This window comes from Podarcis gaigeae (assembly GCF_964106915.1).
Source record: "Podarcis gaigeae genome assembly, chromosome: 14".
Classification (NCBI taxonomy): domain Eukaryota; kingdom Metazoa; phylum Chordata; class Lepidosauria; order Squamata; family Lacertidae; genus Podarcis; species Podarcis gaigeae.
The window spans coordinates 52995541-53014705 of NC_139690.1; the positions used below are offsets into that span (position 1 = coordinate 52995541).

Sequence of the window (19165 nt, forward strand, 5' to 3'; positions counted from 1 at the left end):
GGGGGGTGTGGTTTGCGCCCCCGCCGGAGAACTACAACTCCCATCGGCCCCCGCGCCGCCCTTGCAGAGAGGAGGAGGGGGAGGAGCGGGGGGAGGAAACAGCTGGTGCAACGGCGGCGGCGGCGACAGCGGCTTCGTGAGTCGGAGGGCAGCAGGCGAGCGCAGAGACCCAGGTGCGGATGCCAGCGTGGCTGAGCAGCCCCGGAGGGGGAGGCGGGGGGCGACCCGGCTGGCCCGGGGGGAGGGGAGGCCGACTGCGAGGAACCCCCCCGCCCGGCCCTGGGGAGGGGGGCTCCCGCCTCTCGTTGCCCAGGGGTGCCAGCCTGGTGCCAGAGGGGGCACCAAGGTGCGAGGAGGTAGACTGCTCCTGCGCGTGGAGGCTCTGCAAAGAGGCTGCCTCAGGCCGAGCCCACCTCGCTCCGCGCTGCCCGGATTTCGGGTGATAATAATACAGTGGTACCTCGGGTTACAGACGCTTCAGGTTACAGACTCCGCTAACCTAGAGATATTACCAAGGGGTAAGAACTTTGCTTCAGGGTGAGAACAGAAATTGTGCTCCGGCGGCAGCGGGAGGCCCCATTAGTGAAAGTGGTGCTTCAGGTTAAGAACAGTTTCAGGTTAAGTACGGACCTCCGGAAGGAATTAAGTACTTAACCTGAGGTACCATTGTAATAATAATTTATTATTTATACCCCGCCCATCTGGCTGGGTTTCCACAGCTACTCTGGGCGGCTTCCAACAGAACACTAAAATACAATAACCCAACAGAATATTCAAAATAGAATCAAACATTAAAAGCTTCCCTAAACAGGGCTGGCTTCAGATGTCTTCTAAAAGTCTGGTAGTTGTTTATCGCTTTGACATTTGATGGGAGGGCGTTCCACAGGGCAGGTGCCACTACTGAGAAGGCCCTCTGCCTGGTTCCCTGTAGCTTTCCTTCTCGCAATGAGGGAACCGCCAGAAGGCCCTCGGCGCTGGACCTCAGTGCGGGCAGAATGATGGGGGAGGAGGCGCTCCTTCAGGTATACTGGACCGAGACTGTTTAGGGCTTTCAAGGTCAGCACCAACACTTTGAATTGTGCTCGGAAACGTACTGGGAGCCAATGTAGGTCTTTCAGAACCGGTGTTATATGGTCTCAGCAGCCACTCCCAGTCACCAGTCTGGCTGCCGCGTTCTGGATTAGTTGTAGTTTCTGGGTCACCTTCAAAGGTAGCCCCACGTAGAGCGCATGGCAGTAGTCCAAGTGGGAGATAACCAGAGCATGCACCACTCTGGCAAGACAGTCTGCGGGCAGGTAGGGTCTCAGCCTGTGTACCAGATGGAGCTTCGTCTTCTGCCAGCTGGGGCCTTTGGCATGCATGACAGGTGCTTGCCTGTCAGAAATTTCTCCAGGTCAGCCTCTCTCAACCTTGGGTCCCCAGATTTTTTGGGACTACAACACCCATCATCCCTATCTGGCAAGGCCAGAGCTCAGGGATGATGGGACTTGTAGTCCAAAAACCTCTGGGGACCCGAGGCTGAGAAACACTGCTCTGGGTGCTTCTGTGTGGTGGGAAAAGGGAAAGCCTAGAAGCAGCTTGCGAAGGCAGCAGCCCTGCCACCGTTTGTGCCCCATCAGTGCCCACTGGGAGGTAGACTGCCTCGGAATGAGGAGGCTCTGTCTGGCTGGCACAGCTTAATGGGCTGCTTATCCTTTCTACATTTTTTTAAAGCTCCTCCTGAGGCACTAGAGTAGGCGTCCTCAACCTCGGCCCTCCATAGGTTTTGAGACTACAATTCCTATCATCCCTGACCACTGGGCCTGCTAGCTAGGGATCATGGGAGTTGTAGGCCAAAAACATCTGGAGGGCCGAGGTTGAGGAAGCCTGTATTAGAGACCCTGGTGTAAATTAATCTTGCGCTTGTTAGCCCTGCACCTAATTGCTTAGCAAAACCTGTTTTTAATTGTTTATGAGAAGGGGAGTGTTGGTCTCTGCATACCCCACATATATATATAATTTTTACACATCAGTTGGGAAGACAGGTAAACTAATGACAGTTTCCTGGAAGAAGCAAAGATCACCAGTGTTGAAGCAATTATTCTTCAACATCGGCTTTGTTGGACTGGTCATGTGTTCGGATGCCAGATTATTGTCTTCCGAAGCAACTACTCTATTCCGAACTTAAAAATGGAAAGCGCAATGCTGGTGGTCAACAAAAGAGGTTTAAAGACTGTCTCAAGGCAAATCTTAAAAAATGAAGTATAAAGACCACTATTTGGGAAACCCTTGCCTGTGAGTGCTCCGATTGGAGAGCAGCCTTGACCAAAGGTGTCCTGGGCTTTGAAGGCACTCGAACGCAGGACGCAAGGGATCAACTCCCGCCCGGAAACCAATGTCCCCACTGTGGAAGGACGTGTGGGCCCCGAATTGGCCTCCACAGTCACTTACGGACTCATTGTTAAAACCGTGTTTAGGGAAGACAATCTTACTCGGCTAGGAGGGATCGCCAAAGAAGAAGACCCCACACAACATTTAATTATTTAAGCCTCTCTCCTTAATGGTCTTTCTTTCCTCCCACCCCCAAAAAACCCCCTCAAAGGCTCTTTTCCTTTTCTTCTGACTTTTTGAAATTTGATCTCCCCGGCCACAAGGTCCTTGGAGGAAGGAAGGGAAGGGCACTCATGGGACAAACAGAAGCAAATAGCCGAGGATCTTCTACTGTGTCAAATCAGTTTTCAGCTCTGGAGCGTGTAGGAATAAAGGGAGTGTGGCAGAGCATGGGCAGAGTGCCTTTCCAGCATTTCCACTAGGTGATCCCATGGCTGACTTCTCGGCATCTGGCGCAGGTGTTGCCAGTTCTCTGCTTTGCCTGGGCGCTGCCAGCTTCCGGAAAAAAGCACTTAAGGCAGGCTTGCCTGAGTTGTTGCAGAAATCGCTACTGGGCAGCTGTTGTTATGAAGGCAAAGGATGTGCTTCAGAGAGCGCCAACCGCTGGTGGTTGTGAATAGAGGCTGGAGGGGAGAAAAGGAAAGGAAGGCCTATTGCATGGGTAGGCAAAGTAAGGCCCGGGGGCCAGATCCGGCCCAATCGCCTTCTAAATTCGGCCTGCGTACGGTCCAGGAATCAGCATGTTTTTGCATTAGTAGAATATGTCCTTTTATTTAAAATGCACCTCTGGATTATTTGTGGGGCATAGGAATTCGTTCATTTTTTCTTCTTCCAAAATATAGTCCGGCCCCCCACAAGGTCTGAGGGACAGTGGACCGGCCCCCTGCTGAAAAAGTTTGCTGACCCCTGGCCTATCGCATTGGTTCTGCCAGGGACGGGGGCTGAGCTGTGGTGGCCCCTGAGCATGCGAGGGGTGTGCCCTGCTGCACGGACTGGCAAATGACTCAAAGGGGCACAGCTGGAGATGGGAAAGCGTTCAGGATGCGAGTCTGTGTGCACATTGCCTGGTGCTGATCCTGCCCCATCTGAAGGCGCAGGTCTGTGGGGTGAGGCCATCTGCCCTGCTGGAGGGGGAAGAGGGGAGAGCTGGCAACCAGCCTGCGATGGAGGAAAACATGTTGGGGAAGAGAAGGCTTAAAGGGAAGGGGCTGTTCTCCCTCTTGCCCCTACCCAAGCCTCACATGCTTATCATAGAATTGTAGAGTCGGAAGGGACCCCAGGGGTCATCTAGTCCAACCCACGGCAATGCAGGAATCTCAGCTACAGCGTCCCTGACAGGTGACAGTCCAACTTCCCATGGAGTCCACAACCTCCCGAGGGAGACCGTTCCACTGTCAAACTGCTCTTACTGTCAGAAAGTTCTTCGTGATGTTGAGTCGGAATCTCCTCCCTTGTAACTTGAAGCCATGGGTTCGAGTCTTACCCCCCACCCCCCCTGAAGTGGGAGAAAACAAGCTGGCTGACAATATATATATGTGTGTGTGTGTGTATATATATATATATATATATATATTTGCTTTCGTAGATTTTCACGGGTACAGGAATGCAGGTTTTGGTGTCCTCGGGTGTCTTCCCGTGTAAAAGTTGGGGTGTCTAGGCGACGTTTCGACGAGGTCTCACTCGTCATCTTCAGGCTGGTGCTTTCGGCTTCTTGTTACTGGAACAGAGCGGGATCTCAATGTTTGAGTTCCTATAAATACTGTAGAGGGGGTGTGGTGTCTAGCCTCCAATGTTCTGGGCAGAGAGGAAGTTCCCAGGCTAGTGTGCCTTTTCTTCTTTTGTTCCTTAATTACTTGAGAGATACCTTGAGTGATTTCTTGAGTGATATCCTGAGTACCACTTAGGTGGGTCATTAGGTGTGGATTAGTTGCTAAAGTCTTTGTGTCTTGACCTCTTGAACTTTGTGAAGAGTTTTCCTGAGAAGATGGCTGTATTGCACTTAGTTGTGCTTTGGCTTGGCTTCGTGTATAGGGGCGAGCTGTGGTTTTGTGGCTTGTGTCAGCCAGATCTGTGTAGGGATTGCAGGGGGGTGCAGCATCCGGAGGTGCCACCATGGATTGGCTACTGGATGGTGTCAGTAATTCATCTGTGGAGAGGGTCTGGGTTTGGGTCTGGTGTGGTTGATTGGTGTTGGCGTTCTGTGTGCCTCTGGATCTGGTGTCAGTTTTTGTGGGGAGGGCTTCCTTATATCAAGGGCACTACAGATAAAATTAGCAAAATCCTCCATAAACACAATATCAAAACAGCCTTTTGCACCAACCAAAAAATAGCCAATATCCTCAGAAACCCCAAGGATAAAATCCAGTTGGAAAACCAAGGGATCTATGAAATACCCTGCAAAGTCTGCCCAGCCACGTACATTGGACAAACAAACAGACGAATAAATGCACGTATCGCAGAACACAAGAATGCCGTCAAAAAAGAAGAAAAAACTTCCTCTCTTTTCCAACACATGAAAGAAACAGGACACGAAATTAATTTTGCAGATTCCAAATTGCTCTTTAACACGGAACATCACCACAAGAGAATAATCATGGAAGCCATCGAGATAGAGAAACACCCTCACAACATGAACAAGCGTGACGACACATCCCGCTTGCCAGACATCTGGAAATTAGCCCTCCCCACAAAAACTGACACCAGATCCAGAGGCACACAGAACGCCAACACCAATCAACCACACCAGACCCAAACCCAGACCCTCTCCACAGATGAATTACTGACACCATCCAGTAGCCAATCCATGGTGGCACCTCCGGATGCTGCACCCCCCTGCAATCCCTACACAGATCTGGCTGACACAAGCCACAAAACCACAGCTCGCCCCTATACACGAAGCCAAGCCAAAGCACAACTAAGTGCAATACAGCCATCTTCTCAGGAAAACTCTTCACAAAGTTCAAGAGGTCAAGACACAAAGACTTTAGCAACTAATCCACACCTAATGACCCACCTAAGTGGTACTCAGGATATCACTCAAGAAATCACTCAAGGTATCTCTCAAGTAATTAAGGAACAAAAGAAGAAAAGGCACACTAGCCTGGGAACTTCCTCTCTGCCCAGAACATTGGAGGCTAGACACCACACCCCCTCTACAGTATTTATAGGAACTCAAACATTGAGATCCCGCTCTGTTCCAGTAACAAGAAGCCGAAAGCACCAGCCTGAAGATGACGAGTGAGACCTCGTCGAAACGTCGCCTAGACACCCCAACTTTTACACGGGAAGACACCCGAGGACACCAAAACCTGCATATATATATATATATATACACACATATATATACACATATATATATATACACATATACATACATCGGTGTATATATATATATGTTGAAGCTTATTCAAAGTAATAGAGATATAGGTAAAGGTAAAGGTACCCCTGCCCGTACGGGCCAGTCTTGACAGACTCTGGGGTTGTGCGCCCATCTCACTTAAGAGGCCAGGGGCCAGCGCTGTCCGGAGACACTTCCGGGTCACGTGGCCAGCGTGACATCGCTGCTCTGGCGAGCCAGAGCCGCACACGGAAACGCCGTTTACCTTCCTGCCAGAGAGGTACCTATTTATCTACTTGCACCCGAGGGTGCTTTCGAACTGCTAGGTTGGCAGGCGCTGGGACCGAGCAGCGGGAGCGCACCCCGCCGCAGGGATTCGAACCGCCGACCTTTCGATCGGCAAGTCCTAGGCGCTGAGGCTTTAACCCACAGTGCCACCTGCGTCCCCTCAATAGAGATATATATACCCATTATACTTTTTATATATACCCATTATACTTTTTAATGGGTATAATAGATATATATATACCCATTAAAAAGTATATTTTTATAATATACTGAGATAACACAGCTACTTCAGCTAAAAAAGAGCAAACTCAGAAGGAAGAAAATACAAGAAAAGGAGAAATCTAAGGAAGGAGAAAACAAGAGAGAAGGAAAAGAAAGGAAAAAACTAAAACTGTAGAATAAAAGGACTGTCTTCTCTCTGCAGCTACATGTGATATTCACTCTTTAAAATCCGACCATTCTATCTACTATAAGCCAGTATTTCTTTCTTGTAAAAGGGCCATAAGAAATTTCAAATCCTTAACAAATGTTAACAAATCCTTAACAAATGGTTTGTCTGCAATTAAACATGTGAGCTTAGCCGTCTCAATTAAGTCCCATAATTTTATCAGCCATTCTTCTGTCGTGTGCAAGGCTGTGTCTTCCCATCTCCTCCTTCCATGGGACAGCCCTTCAGAAGATGGCTCTCATCTCCTCTTCTCCAGGCTAAACGTCCCCGGCTCCCTCAACCGTTCCTCATCAGGCTTGGGTTCCCAGACCTTGTAACATCCTGGTTGCCCTCCTCTGCACCCCTTCCAGCTTGTCAATATCCTTCTTCAACTGGGGAGCCCAAAACTAGACCCAGGACTCCAGGTGGGCTCTGACCAAGGCAGAATCAAGTGGGACTATCACTTCCCTTGATCTGGACATTAGCTTGGGGTCTGCTAAGACCCCTGGTTCTTTTTCACATGCTTCTGGCAAGCCAGGTGTCCCTTCTCCCCCCCACTTATAGGACACCCTCAGAAGGTCCTTTAGTCAGAAACCGGCTGCCCCCGCCTTCTCCCTCTTGCAGCTGATCTTTGGGATGGGTGTGTGAAAGAGTTCTCACAACTCGAGTGTCACCGATCTCAGGTTCCTCAGCTTGCAGGCACCTTGGAGTCTGTTTCAGGCTCATATTTCTCTTCTTGAATGTTTCTTCTGGAACCTGGCGGATGGTAACAGATATAACTTTGCAGCTGCAAGCAGCATTTTCGCTCCTGGCCAGTCCGAGTGAACTCTTTCCTGTCTGCCCTTTCATAGCCAAAGCCCCTGTAATTTCGCTTTCCATTCGCCCCACGTTTGCTGCAGGAGTGTTGGGTCGGCGCCAGGGGCTCTTCTTCTGGGGCACAATCTCGATCTTTCCTGTCTTAGGTGGAAGAAGCTGGTGGCAGTTGTGTGTCTTAAGGCAGACCTCAGGCTACAACCAGCAAGAGCCCCCAACTGCAGCCTGGCGGTCGGAGACCTGGTACACTATTCTGGGTATAGATATTTTGAGTGCCACAAATGAAAGGGGCTGGCTTTTGTTTACCCCACAGTGCAGGGGTGGAGCTGCTTTTGTTAAGTAACCAAGAGTCGGAAATGCTTGCAGATCGGCTGCAAAGGACCCGGTGGAGCCAGATTCTGCCCACTCCTGGCCCGAGGGGGGAAACTGAACGGACGGAAGTGTTGTGGCTTTGCAGCTTTCTTCCTCCTACCCCAGTGAGAGGCTGTTGGTGGCAGCGGAGGCCATGCCACTCGGCGGCTGCCTCTGGGCCTCTTCCACTGCCACCTGCCAGGCCCAGAGGAGTTGACTGGCAAGCTCTCTTTGTTTTCCTTGAGGCGCCCACGGCCAATGTGGGAACGGGCAAAAGGCAGCCTTGGCAGGGACTGTCTCCATGCAGAGCCCGTTCAGCCTCGGAGCCTCTGGCAGGTGGGCGAATGTGGGGCTTCCAGAGTGATCCCCGTAGCCGTGAGGACTAGAATCTCTCAAGGCTGAAAAGACTGCTGGGGGCGGAGGCCTTATTTTGCAGCTCTGTTTGAAGCAGCCCCCCTGCTTTTAAAATTTGTTTCTGACGATTTTGAAAGGAGAGGGTGCTGTGCTGCCTCAAACAGCGCTGTCAGGTGTTTTCCTAAGTGTTTCCCGGTCTCTGAATTTGGCAGGTGGGCAGGGATCCTGTAAATCATGTGACATAATGATGTCACAGGATAAACAGGTGAATTTGCCCAGTCCACTTGTCAAAACTGTTTCATGTGGAGGGCGCAGGGCGGTATACTTTCATTTATTTACTTATTCACATGATACCCTTGAAATTTTCCTCCAGACATGTGCCAGGTTCTTCCCAGCACCGTGGAAACCTGTTTGTTTGCATTTAAACTACGTATGAGCCGCACTTTCGTATCACAAGGTGTGGAGTGAAAACCATGGAACTGCTGGGGGGGGGGGCTCCTGGCTGATGGGGTGGCCTGCCCCAAAGGGCCCCCTCCCTCCTCCTTACCCCTGGACCAGCCGCCAGTGTTTGCTGAGGCCGCTTGAAAGACCTGGGCTGGATTGCTTGCAAGGCTCCCTCGGCTCTGCTCCAGCTGCTTGCGAGGAGTCGGAGTCTGGCAAGTGCTGTGCGATGCAGGAAATAACTTGGGATTCAGGGCCTGCTTGCTGCAGGATGGTCTCCATGGTGCTCGGCTGCTGGCAGAGGAGCCCAAAGGCTCCTGGCGTTTGGCGAGGTTTTTGGCTCCCGTCCGGGAGCAGAAATCCTGGGAGCCTCTCTGCACAAAGAGGGGCTTTGTTCCGGGGCACTGGAAATCCAAGGCGGCTCTTGGTGTGTGTCAGTGTGTTTAGGTCCAGCGGTTTTAAAAAAACAGCCCATCTCTGCTGCAGGCAGTGCTGGAGGAGAACCTCCCTCCACTTTCCTAAATTGTTTCCTTAATGGAAGCTGCAACAAGGAAGTTGAGCTATTTGTTGTTGGTAGAATCAGAATCGGAAGGGACTGCGAGGGTCATCTACAGGGCCGTCTTTAGCAGATGCGGCGCCGGGGTGCAGATGCTCAGCGCCCCCAAATTACCACGGATGGGGGCGAAGCTGCGCACTGCCAGCCATTGGGGGGGGTGCAACTCTCCCCCATGTTGCTGCAGGAGAGCAATCCCCGCAGAGGCTTGGGAGGGAAGCTGCGTCCCTGCTGGCCATATGGTTGGCGGGGTGCAGCTTCCATCCTAAGCCTCTGCAGGGACCGCTCTCCTCCCGAGGAGGCTTGGGAGGCAGGCTGCACACCCGCCAGCCATATGGTTGACTGGGCGCAGCTGGCGGGCGTACAGGGAAAAGGGAGGACGCCAGCAAAGCCGTGCAGCTCCCCCACTCGCTGGGATGCCCCCGAGAGCCTGGTGCCCTGGCGTGACGCACCACTAAGCCCTATGGGAAAGACGGTTCTGGATCTAGTCCAACCCCCTGCAGTGCAAAAATATTTTGCCCAACATGGGATTAAGAGTCTCCTGCTCTACCCTAATACAGTGGACGCTCGGGTTGCGAACGTGATCCGTGCGGGATGCACATTTGCAACCCGCAGCGTTCACAACCTGCAGCAGTGAATCTGCACACGTGTGTGTGTTGCGATTCAGTGCTTCTGCGCATGGGCAAAGCGCAATTTACCGCTTCTGCACATGTGCGACCACCGAAACCTGGAAGTAATCCGTTCCAGTACTTCCGGGTTTCGACGGTCCATAACCTGAAGAAATGCAACCTTAAGCGACTGTAACCTGAGGTATGACTGTACAATACAGTGGTACCTTGGGTTAAGTACTTAATTCGTTCTGGAGGTCTGTTCTTAACCTGAAACTGTTCTTAACCTGAAGCACCACTTTAGCTAATGGGGCCTCCTGCTGCCGCCGCGCCGCCGGAGCACGATTTCTGTTCTCATCCTGAAGCAAAGTTCTTAACCTGAAGCACTATTTCTGGGTTAGTGGAGGCTGTAACCTGAAGCGTCTGTAACCTGAAGCGTCTGTAACCCGAGGTACCACTGTATGTTGTAAGGTGGCTTACAGATACAAATAGGAACAGCTCAAAGCATGGGGGGGGGGGTGCCATTAAAAAATAATTAAACATAGCTAGAATTAAAACCGTAGGTCGATATAGAGGATCTATTAAAACTAATTACAATAGCAACGGCACGGTGCCAGCCCTTTCCTTCACAGCCGTCAGCTCCCCAAAGCCTTCCCCTGCTGGAGAAAGGAGCGCAAGGAAAGAGGCAGACTTTGGTTCTTTTTCCAGAGAAAAGCAGGCGGAGGAACTGGAGCCGCGAAGCCCTGGCTCTCCCCTGCCTGGTTGGTTCCCAGCGAGGCTGGCCTGCTTTCCTGGCTGCATCACGTGGCGTCGCTGAGATCACGCAGTGGAAGGAGCCGCGCTTGTGGCCAGTGACCCTCTGGCTGCCCTTCTGCGGCTGCCGGGCCTTGTGCAGCGGGGGGGGGGGCAGGGGGCCCTTCTCTGACTCCGGCTGACCAGGCCGGGAGAGAGCCTGGCCTCCTCCTCTCCATCTCCGGGTCGGCCAGCGCATCCTCCCTGTGTGCGCCAGCCCTGCATCTGCAGCTGGGGGGGGGGGGAGCATCCCAGTGCTTTCAGGAGGCGCCTCTTCAGGCCGACTTGTGGCCGGGGACGTGGAGCTGAGCCCCGGATGCGGCAGAGGGCAGGATTCCAGCAGGTTTGTCTCACGGCAGCTGCTCACGGTTACCTTGCTGCTCTGCAAAGGTGGGATGCTTTTAGAAGGCATCTGAAGGCAGCCCTGTTTAGAGAAGCTTTTAATGTTTAAGACATTATTGTAATTTAATATTTTGTTGGAAGCTGCCCAGAGTGGCTGGGGAGACCCAGCCAGATGGGCAGGGTATAAATTATTATTGTTGTTGTTGTTAATTTCTGGGATCCTGTCGCCTTGGAAGGAGCCCTTTTTGGGGCACCACTGGGTTTTCAGCGTGGTCCAGATGTGAGCACAGGAAGCTTTGAGGATGATGCTTGGGCTACCTGAGTTGTGGCCATAGCTGTCAACTTTTCCCTTTTCTTGCGAGGAATCCTATTCGGAATAAGGGAATTTCCCTTTAAAGAAGGGAAACGTTGATAGCTATGGTCATGGCTACTGGTCAAGAAAGGCCGCTCTCTGCAATCAGTGGCTGGAGGGTTTTTTTGGTTTTGCTGTGTTTGTGGGTTTCTCTATCCGGCCGCTGCTCTCTGTCCTGGGCGCAGGGCAGGGCAGGAGGCAGCCGCAACTGGATCCTGGATCCTGGCACATGAGCCTGGGAAACGAAACCAAGTTGCGCAGGTCACTGGGTGGCAACTGCCTCTTACCAAGGGAGGGGGGGTCTCCTTATACCACCACCCTGGGCCTGTCTCCCCCACCCCCCAGCCTCTGTTTTATTATAACTTCTAAAGTGAGATGTGTGGACAGTAGATCAGTAGATTTTACAGTAGATCCCACTGTAAAATGTGTCAATGGGAACTCTAGCAAAAAGCCAGAGTCTTGTTTTGTTTTTTAAAGCAGTGTTAATTTGGGGGGGGGTGTTCAGGATGGTGGGGGGATAGGCATATGGGACCCCCCTGCCTATTGATATCAATCAGGAGCCTGCACTGTACTTTTAAAGGCAAGGCTTGTTTGGACAGGCTGATCCAGATGCCAAGAAAGTTGATGCAAATTTCCATCTGTTTTACTATTTTAGCTTTCTGTATGCTTTAATCTGTTCCCTTTTTATTTGTCCTCCTCCCCCTTTTGTAAACTACGTTGAGGTTTGTTTGTTTGCAGCCAAGCGGTGTATAAATGTTATAAAATAAATAAATATGGGGGGCAGGCTTCATAGTCACAGGGAAGGCAGAGCAATTGCTCTTGGCCCTTCCTCCCTCCCTGCAGACTTCTCTGCTCTTCTCTGAGGCTGAGCCAGGACAGGGAATCGGGCCCCTTGATTCCCAGGACACACAACCTGCCTGGTTCTGCCTGTGGGACTGATTTTCCTCGCTCGCCCCCCCATGGTATGGTTGCAGCAACCCACCCACCGATCCCTGTCCTCCCTCTCCATCACTGTACAGTTCTGGCCACCTCACCCCCAAAATGGGTATGGTAGAACTTGAAAAGGTTCAGAGAAGGGCACCCAAGAGGACCGACAGGGGTGGAGTGACTTCCCAATGAAAAAAGGTTGCGGGGTTTGGGACCTTTTAGTTTAGAGAAAAGGCGAGTCACTGGCAACAGGGCAGAAGTTTAAAAAATGATGGACTATGTGGATAGAGAAAAGTTTTTTATTCATTTTATAACACAAATAAACAATACAAACAGAAATACAAACAACACAAATTCTTGTCTTATCCTTATTTTTTTCTAAACATTGTTAGGTGAGCTTCCCCAAGTCCCCCCTATCTGATTTTCATTTTACCTCATCTTTAGCAGTTTCATATATCATAATTTTTAACCATTTTAAAAATCACACTTACTTTTACCATAAAAATCTTCACGTTTTATCACTTACAAATAATACTATTTTAAAATACACTATCTTCTACTTCTAACCCTACAGCCTATATCCACTTCCAAAGCTAGTCTAAGATTTAAATATTAACATATTTTTTTCAAATATTCTTTAAACTTCTTCCAGTCTTCTTCCACCGTCTCTTCTCTCTGGTCTCGGAGTCTCCCAGTCAGTTCGGCAAATTCCATATAGTCCATCATCTTCATCTAAAACCCCAAAACTTGGGGACACCCAGTGAAGCTGATGGTTGGGAGATTCATAAGAAACAAAATTAAGTCCTCCTCCTTGCAGCACATAGTTAACCTATGGAACTCGCTGTCACAAGAGGCAGTGACAGCCACCAACTTGGATGGCTGTAAAAGAGGAGGATAAGGCAAATTCATGGGAAAGAGGCCTGTCGGAGTGTCTAACAGCCCCAGTGGCTTTGCTGGCAGTGGTGCTTCTGAATGCCAGCAGCTGGGCATTGCAGGTGTGGAGAGTATGGCTCTGGTGCTTTTGGGCTTCCCTTTGGGGCATCTGTTTGCGCACTGCGAGGACAGGATGTGTGGTCAGAATGAGCCAGTCTTCTTATGCCCTCCCTCTCTCTCTCTCTCTCTCTCTCTCTCTCTCTCTCTCTCTCCCAGGCCAGCCGTGAAGCATGTCGAGTGACCCACCTCCACCCTACCCGGGGGGACCCTCTGCCCCACTCATAGAGGAGAAGGATGGCTACCCTTTCCCAGCAGGTAAGGGCATGGGGAGGGAGAAGAGTGGGGAGCGCTGCTTAGGCCAAGAATCACCTCCCCTTCTGCGTCCAGAGAGGAGCTTCCTGGAGACTTTCTTGGACATCCTCCAGAGAGTTTTGGATGGTCTTTTCCAGCTGAGATTGAACCGGGGGGGGGGGGGGCTGTTCCTTGCACTCCCCACAGTCCTGGGAAAGGGTTTGCCTTGCGCTCCGCCGGTGGAGACAGTCCCCTTTCTTTTTATTAATTTTGGGTTGATTTTCCCTTGTGTCGAAATAACAGTTGCAAAACATTTTGCTTCATATAAGCGTATCAACATAAAAACAAAATTTTAAGCTGGTTCTCAAGGGGATATGGTCAGGATTACATGGCTTAACAAGCCGAAAATGCAAGTTGGGCAGGTTGAGCAGCCTGCCCCTCTTTTGACGCCCTTGTCCTCCTGCAGGCAGAGTCTCGCCCGCAATGGTGCAGCCGCAAGCAGCCCCGCAGCCCCCGATGGACATCGGACCCCCGCCATATGAACCTCCACCGCAGCCGGGTTTCATCCCCCCACACATGGGCACCGATGGCTCAGTGCCCTACATGCCACCTGGTGAGTTGGGGGTGGGTGGGCAGAGGAGGGGGCGTGCAGGAGAACGACCCCTTGATGGGTACACCTCCCTTGGGCAGGGCAGGGGTGTGTGTGTGAGGCTGTGTGTGTCCTGCCATAAGGCAGCATCTCAGGAGCTGCCTGGTGGCCAGGAGGGTGAGCATCATGGGCTGGCGGGTTGCCGAGAAGTGGGGGACTTACAAAAGCAGAAGGCTCAGAGGCTGGGGATTGGCGGCAGGATGACACTGAGTGGCCAGAGGGAGAAGAGGAAGCAAGAAGTGTGGGAAACAGAAAATGCAACAGGGTTTAGTGAGCGGGAAGAGGCTGGGGCAAAGAGCAGTCCAGACGCAGAGGCAACAGTGGAGGCGGGAGAAGAGCGGCCAAGGGGCAGAGAGGAATCAGGCTGCTGAAGAATCCAGTGAGCCCCTCCTGCTACGACCAGCTCCCCTCCCTGCTGGTCTCCAAGAACACACAGAGAAATGAAAAGAGAAGAGCAGAGATTGGTTGTGTGCAGGCGCAGTCTCCGATTACCTGGGGGGGGGGCCTGGAGAGGAGGGGAGCTGGGCAGCTGTGGGAAGGCGGAGACCTTCAGTCTTTGCCACTGCCTCATAGGAGCAAGGCCTACTGGGAAGAGTTGCTGTGACCACTAGGCTTGCGCTGCTTTGGTTTCCTTGAATAAAGCGTTAAGTATTGCTGACCATTCCCTGTTTGGAGTTGCAGGGAGGCGGGCAGCTATGCTGGCACTGGTCCCATGCCCATCTGGGAGCAAGGGGTGCCCATGCCCGGGGGGAGGCAGGCAGCAAGAGGCTCTCTCTTTTTTTAAGTGCCCCCCTTTTGTGTGCTTTCCTTCCAGGAGGCTACTACATGCCCCCAGGACCACATCCCCCTATGGGCTACTACCCTCCGGCCGGCCCCTATGCCCCTGCGGGGGGCCAGACGGCCACGGTGCTGGTGCCCTCGGGGGCCGCGGCCACCGTGACAGTCCTGCAGGGTGAGATCTTCCAGGCTGCCCCCGTCCCGACCGTATGCCCCCACTGCCAGCAGGCCATCACCACCAAGATCACGCACGAGATCGGCCTCATGAACTTCCTGCTGGGGTTCTTCTGCTGCTTTGTGGGGTAAGTGAGGGAGAGAGGCGGGCAGGCAGGGGCTGGGTCTCATCCTGCGGCTCCTTCTCACTCACTTCCAGTTCTACGTCACTTTCCAGAGTGGCTTACAAACAGCAAATAACAGCAATGGAGGCAATGGAGTAATAATAATAATAATAATAATAATAATAATAATAATAATAATTTATTATTTGTACCCAGCCCATCTGGCTGGGTTTCCCCAGCCACTCTGGGCGGCTTCCATAAAAACCAAAAATACACTAAAATATCACAGATTAAAAACTTCCCTGAACAGGGCTGCCTTAAGATGTCTTCTGAATGTCAGGTAGTTATTTATCGCTTTGACATCTGATGGGAGGGCGTTCCACAGGGCAGGTGCCACTACTGAGAAGGCCCTCTGCCTGGTTCCCTGTAGCTTTCCTTCTCGCAATGAGGGAACCGCCAGAAGGCCCTCAGCGCTGGACCTCAGCGTCTGGGCAGAACGATGGGGGTGGAGACGCTCCTTCAGGTATACCGGGCCGAGGCCATTTAGGGCTTTAAAGGTCAACACCAGCACTTTGAATTGTGCTTGGAAACGTACTGGGAGCCAATGTAGGTCTTTCAAGACTGGTGTTATGTGGTCTCGGCGGCCGCCCCCAGTCACCAGTCTAGCTGCCGCATTCTGGATTAGTTGTAGTTTCCGAGTCACCTTCAAAGGTAGCCCCACGTAGAGCGCATTGCAGTAGTCCAAGCGGGAGATAACTAGAGCCTGCACCACTCTGGCGAGACAGTCCGCAGGCAGGTAGGGTCTCAGCCTGCGTACCAGATGGAGCTGGTAAACAGCTGCCCTGGACACAGAATTGACCTGCGCCTCCATGGACAGCTGTGAGTCCAGAATGACTCCCAGGCTGCGCACCTGGTCCTTCAGGGGCACAGTTACCCCATTCAGGACCAGGGACTCCTCCACACCTGCCCGCCCCCTGTCCCCCAAAAACAGTACTTCTGTCTTGTCAGGATTCAAGTTCAATCCATTAGCCGCCATCCATCCTCCAACCACCTCCAGGCACTCACACAGGACCTTCACCGCCTTCACTGGTTCTGATTTAAAAGAGAGGTAGAGCTGGGTATCATCTGCATATTGATGGACACCCAGCCCAAATCCCCTGATGATCTCTCCCAGCGGCTTCATATAGATGTTAAAAAGCATGGGGGAGAGGACGGAACCCTGAGGCACCCCACAAGTGAGAGCCCAGGGGTCTGAACACTCATCCCCCACCACCACTTTCTGAACACGGCCCAGGAGGAAGGAACGAAACCACTGTATAACAGTGCCCCCAGCTCCCAGTAGAACATCGCAAGTACCACATAAATCATACAGTATAATTATCAAATCCTCAGCAACACAGTTATCATGTGTATGACACTATTAGCAAAACCAGCAACTAAAAAATAAGTTGGGCGCTATGAAGTTCGCCCACCCACCTCCAAGACTCATCCGCTTTATCTAGCGGTTCCCAATTAGCTAAGTATTGCAGAACAAGGTGTATGAACAAGGTGGTCATATTAGTGTTTAAAGCCCTAAATGATTCAGGCCCCAAATACCTGGAGCCAGCTCCTTCCTCACAGACCCTCTCAGGTGCTAGATGGGCACAGGGGGCCCTCTTGGTGGTTCCCCCACCCTCCGTGGCCCCCACTGAGCTGTGAGACTTTCTCCCCGCAGAGGCGCACCTGGTGCCTCCAAGGTACAGGTATTCTTGCATGCTGAAGTCGCTCCTCTTTTCGCCCTCTGACACGCGATACCCATATATTTCAGAAGCCACCCTATTCTTGCGACTGCAATTTGTTTTACACCGTTCTAATTGTGATCTTCAATTCTGGTCACCTGCCCTGGGCAAATCAATTCAATTAATAATAAAAGGAATATATTAGGATAATTATTGTTAACATCAGCTGACCATGTTTTTGTTTTCTCTCCCCGCCCCCAATAAATTTGCAAATAAGGAATAGGGGGAAAGGGAGGGCAGTTCTGATGCCAATGCTTGCAGGTGTTTGATCTGGCTGAAATGGAAGAAGGCTGGGAGAGTTTGCAATAAGCTCAGCATCTGCCTTCTGTGCCAGCTTTTAAATGCCTGCTGAAATCTTATCTATTCCTCCGGGCCTGGCCAGGCCATTAAGAACACGCCCTTCCACAATGGTCTGCTGTTGCCTGGTTTTTCTTTTGCTTTCAACGTGCTTCTATTTTTTAGGATTTTACTGTATGATATTATGGCTCTTGCATTGTTGTCAACCGCTGTGATGTATTTCTCCGACACAGCGGTATAGATATATTTTTATAAATGAGTTTTCCTGCTGGGGTCTGGCTAGCCCCTGCTCCCTGCAGGAGCATGGAAATGGGGCTTTTGGCTGGGGTTTGGACTGGGCGAGGAGGTGGGTGTGCCATTGGCGCTGCTTGGGGTTTTCCAGCCTGCCTGTTGGCCTCACGGCGGGTGCCTCCTCTCCCCCCTTCCAGGTGTGACTTGGGCTGCTGCCTGATCCCCTGCCTGATAGACGAGTTCAAGGACGTGACGCACACCTGCCCCAACTGCAAGGCCTACATCTACACGTACAAGCGCATGTGCTAGCAGTGCCCGCTGGGCCAGGAGATGTCCACTCCCCTCCTCGTGCCACTGGCCCGACTCACCTGTGCCCAACGCTCCCCCCGCTTGTGTTTTCCCTCCTCCCTCCTGCGCAGAGAGCTCTGAAGGCCTCAGGACCGCGGGGTCCCTGGGGAAGCTGCAGGGCGGGCGCCACAACCGCCAGGCAGACAAGCTATGGCCGGCCTCTTTTGCCCCCTTCCCCTCTCTCTATGTGCATGCGGGGGCTCCCTGCCTCCAGCACCTCTCAGTTGGGATCTGGCCACATGATTCCCACGGGCATCTTGTTGGCCAGTGAGACCGGGATGCTGGATTAGAGGGGCCACGGGCTGTCCTTACGTGCGAGGAAACCTCATCCCTGTGGGGCTCATCCCGGGGAGGGTGAGGAAGGGGGCCAAGACCTGGCATGGTTGCTTTCTTGACCTTTCCTTGGAGTGGCAGGCAAGGTGCCACAGACCTCCATTGTCCCCACAGGCGCAGCATGAATCATGGGGCATGTTGGGTGGTTTTCTTTTAAAGGAAAACCTTGGCCGTTGTGTTTGGGGGGCTGCTGCTGCCCCCCACTTTTCCTTTTGCACCCTGCCAAAAGCTGCTCTACTTCTTTGGTCTGGGGCGGCAGAGAGGGCAACAGGAGCCGGGGTGTCTCCTGCCTGCTGCTGCTGCGTGACCCATGCCAGGCTCAGGGGCAGCTGGGGGGAGGGCAGAGGCTGGCTTGGGCCCCTGAGGAAGTAGTCCCTTCCTCTCCTCATTCCCCGTGAGCTTCGCTGCCTCCGCAAGGCTCTTCTGCACCCCTTGCCCAGCTCCCTTCCCCATTATTGGTGGTGGGGGGCTGTGCCCTGGGCCATGTCCTTACGCCAGTCTTCTTTGCTTCTCCTTGGCATATTGAGGCCAAGAGGCGGCCCGGGAGGCCCCTGTATCCAGACCCCTCTCCCCACATGTAAATACCTTGTCTAATCAGAGTCTGCTTGTCCGAGCTCTGTTCTGTGATGTGGTTTGTTTCCCCCCCGTTTGTATTAAAGCTCTTAACTGTGACTTAACAGAAATGTGAAGGCCCTGTGCACACCTCTGTCCCCCCCCCCCTTGGTTTTGCACTAATTCCTCCAGAAAAGCCACAACGTTGCATGGGTGAGCAACAGGACAAAGCAGGGCCAAGAGGGCTTGTCCCGAGTTTCCACACAGAGGGGGCTCGTCCATTGCCAAATGCTCCGTTTCGATGGCGGGTATCACCTTAGTTTGGCATGTGCCCCCCCCTTCCTGATGCTGTGGCCTCCCACCCCCTTAAGACACAAGTCCACGCCCTCTGGGGCCCTCCCCTGGGTGCCCCGTCCGTCCCAAGGGCTGCTGCATAGGAAGACATGAGGAATGCAAAAAGGCTCTTGGCTCTGAACACTACGGATGCATCTGTGAAGTATTTTGACCCAGCAGGGAGTTTCATGCTCTTTCTCAGAGGCAACCTGTTGATGCTTTTCCATGTTTCTATATAATTAAAATACAGACCCACAAGACTCTCTGTGTTTTTGTGTGAGAGAGACTGGTTGTGATTACAGGTGGGGCACCAGGCAGAGGTCATTGGGTGGGTATGCTTCCTGGTTTTAGCAGGAAGAACTAGACACAAGATGTATTTGGCGGAGGTGGGGAGGGAAAGGAAGGCAAGC

General features: G+C 52.3%; 1 protein-coding gene across 2 annotated transcripts; it reads left to right on the forward strand.

Moving 5' to 3' along the window:
• CDIP1 (cell death inducing p53 target 1) lies at nt 1-19015 on the forward strand. Of its 2 annotated transcripts, none has more exons than XM_083711870.1 (5): nt 1-173; nt 13105-13203; nt 13646-13792; nt 14643-14907; nt 17387-19015. In XM_083711870.1, exons 2-5 carry the CDS (start codon nt 13119-13121, stop codon nt 17496-17498), a joined length of 609 nt encoding a protein of 202 aa, XP_083567996.1. In that variant the 5' UTR covers nt 1-173; nt 13105-13118; the 3' UTR covers nt 17499-19015. The 2 variants fall into 2 exon arrangements, with proteins under 2 accessions (XP_083567996.1, XP_083567997.1); XM_083711871.1 differs by lacking the exon at nt 1-173 and adding an exon at nt 10280-10677.
• Nucleotides 19016-19165: the final 150 nt, after the last annotated feature.

Bases quoted from the DNA above. Each gene is read 5' to 3' on its own strand.
- CDIP1 (XM_083711870.1), top strand. From the start codon at position 13,119: ATGTCGAGTGACCCACCTCCACCCTACCCGGGGGGACCCTCTGCCCCA. The intron at 13,204-13,645 runs GTAAGGGCATGG...GTCCTCCTGCAG, and splicing joins TGGCTACCCTTTCCCAGCAG to GCAGAGTCTCGCCCGCAATG. The intron at 14,908-17,386 runs GTAAGTGAGGGA...CCCCCCTTCCAG, and splicing joins TTCTTCTGCTGCTTTGTGGG to GTGTGACTTGGGCTGCTGCC.